The following is a 10,393-nucleotide window of genomic DNA, read 5'->3' as shown; positions in this document are numbered from 1 at the left end:
GAAATTAAAATTAGAGTTTTGTTATTTGTAGTGAGTGCTGTTTGCTTTAAACTAGTTGCTTCACACTCCTAAAATAAAAAAAATAAAAATAAAAAACCTTTCGGTGACACTTTGCAATAAGGTTCCACTTGTAAACATTTGTTAACAACATTAGTTAACATAAAATAACAATAAACATTACTTTTACAGCATTTATTAATCTTATTAAACTAATACATTTTTCAAATCAAAAGTTGTATTTGTTAACATTAGTTAATGAACTATGAACTAACATGAACTAACAATGAACAAATTGTATTTTTATAAAATATCATTAGCAAAGATTCATAAATGCTGTAAAAAAAATATATTGTTCATTGTTTGTTAATGATACCTAATGAATTATCTAATGTTAATGAATGGAAACTTATTGTAAAGTATTACCAGTCTTTCTTGCAGCCTTGCAGTTGTTTATTTATTTGATGTTTGTTTGTTTATTTGTTTGTTTATTTATTTACTTATTTTTTGCAGTCAACTTCCTATTGAAAATGCACTCATCAAGCCATTTCATGTGGTCTTTAATGCTTTATATCACTCAACATTTTTATATATGAATTCCTTGGTGGAAGAAACACTATAAATACTTACTGTTTCATGGTTCAACTGAAAACAACTAATGATATGGCTCCAGCTGTGCATCTCAGAGCTGATTTTCACCTCTCAAAATAATCATGCGTTTCAGAACATCTCACACAGAAAGGAATAGCTGAAGTGAGTTCTCCAGCGACTGGCTATTTTTCTCCATCTCTGGTTTCTATTCGTCTCTAGATGCCCTCGGTAGAGGCAGGCACGGGTTGCAGCTGAGGCCCCACACTGTTTGCATATGAAATATTCATCTGTGTTCTAGGCCTCCACGGAAGAAGCTGCTGAGCCTATTCCAAGCAAATGCTCCTTATTCAGGAATACGGGCATGAACAATCATTCTGTTTTTCAAAGTTTTTACACTCTGTCCATGATTGCTTAACTGAGTTATTGCTTGCTGGTAATATTGGCATTTCCCATTTATGTAGTAGGCGTATCGTGATTCAATTAAGTTTATGAGTCGTGAAGGAATCTGAGGCAAATAAGATAACAAGACATATTGTGGTGCCACGAGTCACACTATATCAAATAAAATCATTTTATGACAAACCTCCCACTTGCAAGCATTTCAACCTGCTCAAGAGAGCCAGGAAAAGTTAAGTTATTTTTTTTAAATAAATAAAAATTTTAAAAACTTTCTCATTTTTGTTTTCTTTTTATATCAAAGAAATCATAGACTTATATAATCAAATGTTAAGAAAGTAAAAATATTAATTATGAACCTTTTAGGAATTCTCAAAAAAAAATACAAATAATCTTTTAATCATAGCCTACAATTGTTCTTACACAGGAGTGTGGTTATTTTTGAATGTGACTTAAAGGGATAGTTCAGCCAAAAATACAAAATACAAATTCTGTCATTATTTACTCACCCTAATATTGCTCCATAATCACTCTGTATGACTTTCTTTCTTCCGAGGAATTCAAAAGGTGACTTTTTAAGAAGTGTTCACAGGGTGAAGACTTTGCCATATAATGAAAGTGAATATTGACTCTGGTCTGTCAAGCTAAAAAATAGGGGGACAAAAAAAATTAATAAATTAAAAAACATAAAACACCATAAGAACAAAGTTAAAGTAATTGATACGACTCATGCACTATATTCCATGTCTTCTGAAGCCATATGATCACTTTGTGTGTTGAACAGAATGAAATTTAAGTAATTCACTCTCAAATTAAATATTTAAAAAAAACTCACCTTGCGTCTTCCACAGAAGAAAGTCATACAGGTTTAGAGCGACATAAGAGTGAGTAAATAATGACAGAATTTGAGTGTTGAGAAGCATATAATCATTATTTTCTGACCTCTAAGTGGAAAAAATGGATAAGGCTGTATGTGTGAAAGTACCTATTGTGACCTTATCAATATTTATTGCTGTCCTTTGAAGAGAACTTAATGTGATTTAACACTTTTATGGTTTCAACAGAGATTTGAGCACACTGATGTTGAATGAGAGAAGCACACACTCTCAATTCAAACTGCACTCTCTTAGTAACACAAACGCTTTAGGTTTTCTATGTGCAAAGACAAGCTTTGTAGATGGAAACATAAAAGTTTTAGTGAGAGTGGCAAAGAGGCCATATCCTTGCTACACTTTTCCTTCTATACTCTTGATAAATCTTTAATAAAAGTAGATTTTTTACTACATATCTCGTCTTCTTTAGAAACTAAGATCCAGTTTTAGAGTTCAGTTACAGTAAGGTCTCTAGTTTCTTGAGCGTGGAACATGAAATTATGTCCATGACAATCAGAGTTGTAGCCGTCTTATATGAAACAAAAATGTACTTTCGAGATTTGTGTTAAACTATCTATAGGTTATGGTTTATTTTTCAATTATTATTATTATGTTTAAATTTACAATTGTATTTATGATCTAAATTGTAGTCGTAGAGGGATTTTTATGTGACTGCAAAACAGGCGGTGGAAGAAGTTGGAGAGAGTAAAATGTTTGGATTTGTTATGATTTTTGACCACTTCGTTATTTTGATTATATTTTCATTTTGTTTGAAGTGTAATTTCAATTTTGACATATTTTTGGTTTCATATTTTCATGTTTCAATAAATGAATTTAATTTTTCAAAATCAAAATCGACCAGTAGAAGTGAAGTGCATACCGATACAATCACTTTTAATTCTAGCCATGTTTTGTGTGTCAGTAGATGAAAATGATTAATACTACTTACATTCTCTGTAATTTATTGGAGCCTACATCCAAATTCTGACAAGATTCACATTTTCCATGCATATAAAAGGAGCTTGTCACTGCCATATTCCTGACAATCACCAAGGACGCAGTTAACTCACAAAAGAATGTACAGTAATTTTCAATTCTTCTAATTCATTGCAGACAGTCCATTTAAACAACCAACTTTTTATGAATGTGCTGTCTTTGTTTATATCAATTCGCTGGTGCTTGAGGGAATGGAATATATAATAGGATGCAGACGGTGGAATAACTGGAGGAAACCTCCAAATTAAACTGCACTTGATCCAGCCGATCTGCGCATTGCATGGGCAGTTTCCTCAAACCCATTTGTGCCTAGACTTAGCACATGCTTGCATGAAAATACCAAAACTTCATGGCCATACCCACTGACTTTGCAATTATGACTTATGGCATTGCATTGCGCATAACGCTAGCGAACTTAAAACTGGGCCCAAAATGTTGCACAAATACACTAAATATAAAATATATTTGCTATGTAAGGTTCACGAAAATGTATTTTTACTTGTTAAACTAAGCATTAGACATTGAAGCTGAAGTAAAGTTGAAGGGTCACCAAAATAAATCAAAATAATCACAGTTTGGAAACTCTCCCCATCTTTCATTGGTTGTACAAACAAATAGTAGATATACTATATATATAATATAGCCTATATATACTGTACCTCACAGCATTGGTTTAACCAATGTTGCTGTTGGGTTCAACGGGCCACTCAAACAAACAAAGGTATGTTTTTATAACGCCACATAGCCAGAGGTGGGTAGTAACGCATTACATTTACTTTTAGAGTAGGTTTAAAAGTGGGTACTTTTTACTCTTACTTAAGTAAATTTAGAATGAAAATGTTTTACTTTTACTTCGTTACAGTGGTCCTGTCGTAACATTACTGGGTTTAATTTTAATTAATGTGCAATTTATTGAGAGAATTACTGAATGGGACTTTTATGACAGCAGAAGTTCACAAAGCTGCGCTCTCTGTCACAGACTGTCACTCAAGCCGAGTCCATCACTGCTGCAGCATCATTCTCTTCAAACAAAGTGAAACACTTTCTTCACTCCTCACAGTGAAAAAGAATAGTTTCATCATGCAATGCCTTCATTTATCACCAAGACAAGCGGATATTTCGAGATTAAAACTGAAACTCCAACTTAAGGCAGCACGCTGAGGTAAGTTGTGGCTCTAATGATAACGCTGGCTTTTCTGTGTCATGGTGATGGTCATTTTCAGGGTAATTCTGTAAATATGGGCACTTGTGACATCAGTTTTTAAGTGTACATTTTTAAATCTGCAGCAATATATAAGTGCGCTTTGTCCCGTGTCCCGCATGTCATGAGAAGTATTTACGCATTTACCCCGTGCCCTCGCGGGGTACTGGCAACTATCGCAGCTACTTCGGGCTGATTAACTGTATAAATCCATGTAAACATCCATGTTATGTGTAAATGCATTTTGCTCTGCCGAATGTGTGATTGACAACTGCGAGAACAGACAGAATTTCTGCTCGTGGTGCCCTTCACAGGCTGCATACTCTGCTTTTAGGGAGCAGAGGTACTGTGTACAGAACTAATGATCTAAATTCTTTCGACACTGAAAACTGTATCTACTCTGAACTAAGAACTAAAAGCTATGAAATAGCAAAAGTAGGCATTAATAAAACATGATCTAGCTTTGGTTTATATTTCAGCATTAATGTTACTGTGGGACATTGTTCACGTTTTCACCTTAATAATTACTAGAAATGTTTCCAAACCTCTCTTCTTATTGACAAATTAATCTAGATCTGAAAAGAGCCCTTAAAGGGAAAGTTCACCCAAAAATAAAAATTCTCTCATCATTTACTCACCCTTATGCCAGATGTACATGACTTTCTTTCTCAGAATTTCTCAGCTCTTTTGGTCCATACAATGCAAGTGAATGGGTGCCAACATTTTAAAGATAAAATCACATAAGTTAGCATAAAAGTAATCCATAAGACTCCAGTGGTTAAATCAATATCTTCAGAAGCGATGTGATAGGTGTGGATGAGAAACAGATCACTTTCACATTCTTCTTGTGTTTTTGGTTCTTCTCTGCATATCACCCCCTGCTGGGCTGGGAGAAGATCTTTTAGCAAAAAATGAAGAAGAATGGAAGAAAGAAAGTCATACAGGTTTGGAACAACATGATGGTGAATGATGACAGAATTTCCATTATTAATAATAATAATAATAATTCTGCAATACATTTTAATGTGCATTATGTAATGGAATGTGGGAAGTTAACGTGCATTATGTAATTTGTGGAAGTAACGAGTTACTCACTACTTGAGTACTCTTTTAATTGGATACTTTCTTACTCTTACTCAAGTAATTATTTATGTTAGCACTTTTACTTATATTGAGTAATTTTTTTTAAGTAATTGTACTTTTACTTGAGTACAGTTTTTGGCTACTCTACCCACCTCTACACATAGCCACAGTGTGACACTTTTAGGCAAAATCATCCTACAAATGGCTTATTTATAGTGCACATTAAGTAATAGCACATATACAATGTCATCTGTACGATAATAGGGGGATCAGTTACTGAGTCAGATAAAGTGAGTTGGTAGTAATTGGCTGGTCATGTAATCCAGCTCAGGGCCATTTCTAGGCATAGGCTAAATAGATGGTTGCTTAGGGTGCCACCAGCTGGGGGGTGGGAATAGTGTACCAGTGCTGGTGTGATGCTCCTGTTCTACCTGCTCCTTATGGGATTTGAACTGGCGTCTATGGCATGTGAGGTGGGTGCACTAACAATGAGGCTAAGCCTCTAACATCAGTTGCTAGTGCACCTCATGAGGTAAGGAGAGTGAGGTTTATACAAATTGCACAGCTTTCTATCAGCTGGCCACCGTTACACTCACCTCCCTAAACCTCACTCCCATCTAAGTCATGGCACCTTTGTGCCCATTCCGTGCAGGACTTGAACTGGTGTCTCCTGCATGGGAGATGGGTGTGCTAACAAGGAGGCTAAAGGCGTGTGTAGGTTTATACACACTGCTATCTATCAACTGGTCACCATTACACTGGCCCATATTATCTAAGGTGTCATGGTTAGTATGGTCCAATTAGCCCTGCTGGTAGATGCTGTAACTACACTATTCAAAGGGCAAAAACCACCTTTCTTCATTGACAGTCATTCAAAAGTAGCCATGTATTCTCACAAATTAAAAAAATTAAAATTGCAAGCAACACATACATAACATGTATTTCATTACATTATGGTACCACACTACAAGGTAAAAAGTGATAACATGCAATTGTTGCCCTAAGATCTATTTCTACTTTTGTTAGTGTAACCTAATGTAGTCAGGTAGAATACATTTCCTGACTTTAATATAACCAGTTAATTTCGATTTTATGAAGCACATTTTGGGGTTGCCCCATCAAAACATGTTCTTCAGTCCAGTGACTTTTAGGGTTCATAAACAGAGTGAAATGGACTTTTCCCTGTCTGCTGCTTTTTACGTCAAAACTCAGGGTACTCGCAAGTGAAGGGCTTGGGACTGTGCTTATTCTTTCAGACAATCAGCACTGTTACAACATCATTCTTCCTGTGGCTCCAGAGTAAATAGTCACATGGAATTTATGACTTAGGTGATTGTCTCAAAAACCAATTGTGTTCAGAACTGAGTGCCTAGACTTTGGTATTATTATGGAAAACCTTCACAGCAGCATAAAGAAATGAATCATCGACAAGGGGAGAAAACATAGTCCATACTCTAGCTTCTCTATCAATCTAAATAATAGAAAGAGACTATAGGGTAGCACTGGGGAATGCAGTTTATTTTGTTACAGTCAATAACAGAATTGCTGCAAGGTAATTCAGGGTCAAGCTAGGGAGAGGAGTGGTGGACAGGAGGAGGAGCTCTCCTTTACCCTGTCCTATGTTAGAGTGACAGAAGACGGGAGGACCAAGGGGAGGGGAGTGGACAAACACTGGCACAAAAATCTCCAAGACCTGTGTTGGTTTGTTGCTGAGTGGAAGAACTAGACATGATGTGATGCTCCCAGAGCACCTGTGGGTATTATTGCTTCATTAAGCCCCTTTTGGAACCCACCCACCCCCACACAATCACTCGCCCACATGAACATCCAAGAGAGAGACTTAGAAATACTTGCATCTATTTTTGATGTGCTACGATCACCACTGCCGCCGTTTGCCTTCTCCTCTTTGTCCTAGATGATAAAGGGAGAGAAGGTCTGGATTTGGGCTCACAGAATGAGTGGCGTCATCGTTGAGGACCAAGACATGTTCTGTGAGAAGGCAGTGGCCCTCATCCTTGACCTCTGCCTGGATGACAGCTCTCTCCTGGACTCTGCAACATGCCAGGATTTCCTGGTGCTTCTGACTAATGAAAACACCAACATCTCCAGCTCAGGTAAACACTGACTACATTTACATGTACACCAATACTCTGATTACTGCAATAATCAGAGTATAAGGAATAATTAGATTAAGATGTTTACCTTATTTGGGCAAACCTCTTCAATCCAGTTTACATGCTACTTGCCAATACTCTGATTATTCGCTGAGAAATGTTATGTTTGAATGCTTTTTATAAAATAATATTACAAAAAAAAATCTTGTTGCAGATATGTATCTTTAAATACAGCTTGGCATAAGGAAAATTATTCAGTCAGTTTGTGAGTATTTTTGAATGAACTGGTTAATACGAGTAATTTTCGACTACACTTGATGCGCTGTCTCTTTTGATTCACTAAAAAGAATCGGTTCATAAGAGTCATTTGTTTGTCAGATTACACTGGTTGCTATGTCTGTTTTGTTTTACTAAAAATAATCAGTTCATAAGAGTCACGTTTGCATTGGAATACACGTGCTGGATGATGTTGTGTTCCGCCCGCAAGGACAAATTCATTTGAACGATGTACTTGCCTTTTTTTCTTTTCTTTTTTTTTTTTTTTTTGCAGTATACAGTCTTTTTATCTCACCAACATTCAGTTTAGACTGCAAATGGACATTTACAACTCGTGAAAATATGTTTTCATTTGCCGTGGGTCTGTCGATTCTGCAGTTGGGGAGCACCACTGCTGGAAAACAGTGCAAGAAACTGCCGTTTCGCCTGAAGCTGAGAAATAAGTGCAGCTTTTGTTTCGTGACGTTTTTTAAACTGTGCTTGTGTGTATCTTTGGTCAGAGTGGAAGAAATGCAATTAAAGTGTTTACATGCCAGTATAAAGTGATTAGGAGTACTCCATATATCTTACTGCGATTATCCTAACTCTGATTGTTAGCATAATCGCAATATCACAATTGCAATATTCTGTTTATATGAGCAACAGTTCGTCGCAGTATTGCCTAAATCGCATTGTAATCACATTATGAGGGTGCATGTAAACTAGCCACTGGGTGGTTTTCCTGCAGTGTTTGATGGGAAATGTGTTTTCTGAGGGTGACCTGGGGTCGGGCATACGCTTATGTTTATGGGTGTATCGCAGGGCCATAACCGCAATATACACTGGCGGCCAAAAGTTTGGAATAATGTACAGATTTAGATGTTTCGGAAGGAAATTGGTACTTTAATTCACCAATGTAGCATTCAACTGATCACAAAGTATAGTCAGGACATTACTGATGTAAAAAACAGCACCATCACTATTTGAAAAAAGTTATTTTTGATCAAATCTAGACAGGCCCCATTTCCAGCAGCCATCACTCCAACACCTTATCTTTGAGTAATCATGCTAAATTGCTAATTTGGTACTAGAAAATTACTTTCCATTATATCAAACACAGCTGAAAGCTATTTGGGTCATTAAATGAAGCTTAACATTGTCTTTGTGTTTGTTTTTGGGTTGCCACAGTATGCAATAGACTGGCATGTCTTTAGGTCAAAATTAGGTCAAAAATGACAAAAAACAGCTTTCTATAGAAACTCATCAGTCAATAATTGTTTTGAGGAATGGAGGCTATACAATGCTTGAAATTGCCAAAAAACTGAAGATTTCATACAAAGGTGTACACTACAGTCTTCAAAGACAAAGAACAACTGGCTCTAACAAGGGCAGAAAGAGATGTGGAAGGCCAGATGTACAACTAAACAAGAGGATAAGTACATCAGAGTCTCTAGTTTGAGAAATAGACACCTCACATGTCCTCAGCTGACAGCTTCATTGAATTCAACCCGCTCAACACCAGTTTCATGTACAACAATAAAGAGAAGACTCAAGGGGTGCAGGCCTTATGGGAAGAATTGCAAAGAAAAAGCCACTTTTGAAACAGAAAAACAAAAGAAAAGGTTAGAGTGGGCAAAGAAACACAGACATTGGACAACAGATAATTGGAAAAGAGTGTTATGGATCTTAACCCCATTGTGCTTTTGTGGGATCAGCTAGACTGTAAGGTGCGTGAGAAGTGCCCGACAAGACAGCCACATCTATGGCAAGTGCTACAGGAAGCGTGGAGTGAAATGTCACCTGAGTATCTGGACAAACTGACAGCTAGAATGCCAAGGATCTGCAAAAGCTGTCATTGCTGCATGTGGAGGATTTTTTTTATGAGAATTCTTTGAAGTAGTTTAAGAAATTCTGAACATTTTTTTCAAATTGTAATAGTAATTTTTCACATTATTAATGTCCTGACTATACATTATGATCAGTTGAATGCCACTTTGGTGAATAAAAGTACCAATTTCATTCCATAAGAGCAAAATCTGTACATTATTCCAAACATTTGGGCGCCAGTGTACATTGAGGGGGACAAGTCCCCTCCAATAATCAGATGCACTATGTTCCAAGCTTTCGGGGGCCATAGAAAAGCTTGTATGGACTACTTTTATGGTATTTTAATGATGATTTATTTTATTTTTAATTTATTTATTTTTTCATCTTTGGACATTAACAGTAGTGGTCAATATGAACTGTTTTTGTATGTAAAAAAGCATCGTAAGGATTCTTGAAGAAAAGACTGATTTAAGATTCTATGGGAAAAAAACATTGAGGGACAACTTGAGGGCAGTAAATAATTTTGTGTATTTTCTTTTTGCTAGCCAGAATGTCATGTAATTTTACAGATACATCAGTGATGAAAAGAAATTCCAACTATATTCATCTTTTCTTTGATACAGCACAAAAAAGAAAGAAAAGATGACAAACTGGCAAATTGCTAGCAATGCAGACAATGTTTTTCTTGTAATGTGTGAACTTAAAAAAAAATGATCTTTTAAAACCAACAATTATCAAATTTTGGTCACATAAAAAAAAAAAAAAATGTAAAGCCTTTAGTCAGAAAATTATAATTTTATCGCCTTTACTATCTTAAAGGACCGAGGACCATTATATTTGTGATCTCAACACCCGCGACCCCCCACCCCCAAAATGTTTTTTTATTTTTATTATTATTTGCCTAATGAGCATGCTTGTGTTTGATGTTTTTCTTCTGAAAAATTAGTGATGCTAGTCATTGGTGATTTAGATCATTTGCAACAGTGGCACCTTTTTTGTCACTGTCTAATGACAACTGCACAATTAAGCATCAGACAGAGAAATGTCATTGATGCATTTCA

General features: G+C 36.1%; 1 protein-coding gene across 1 annotated transcript in view; it reads left to right on the top strand.

Annotated features, from left to right (window-relative positions):
* Positions 1-7,005: 7,005 nt before the first annotated feature.
* The window catches only part of LOC127428224 (synaptotagmin-6-like), a 46,780-nt gene continuing 43,392 nt past the window's right edge, over positions 7,006-10,393 (top strand). Inside the window, exon 1 of the mRNA XM_051676423.1 lies at positions 7,006-7,250. Within this exon, the coding sequence (XP_051532383.1) occupies positions 7,052-7,250 (199 nt within the window). The 5' untranslated portion in view covers positions 7,006-7,051. The remainder of the gene's footprint in view (positions 7,251-10,393) is intronic.

This window comes from Myxocyprinus asiaticus, chromosome 37, assembly GCF_019703515.2.
Source record: "Myxocyprinus asiaticus isolate MX2 ecotype Aquarium Trade chromosome 37, UBuf_Myxa_2, whole genome shotgun sequence".
NCBI classification, from domain to species: Eukaryota; Metazoa; Chordata; class Actinopteri; order Cypriniformes; family Catostomidae; genus Myxocyprinus; species Myxocyprinus asiaticus.
Note: the sequence above shows the minus strand (reverse complement) of the source record. Positions and strands in the feature narration are given on the sequence as shown.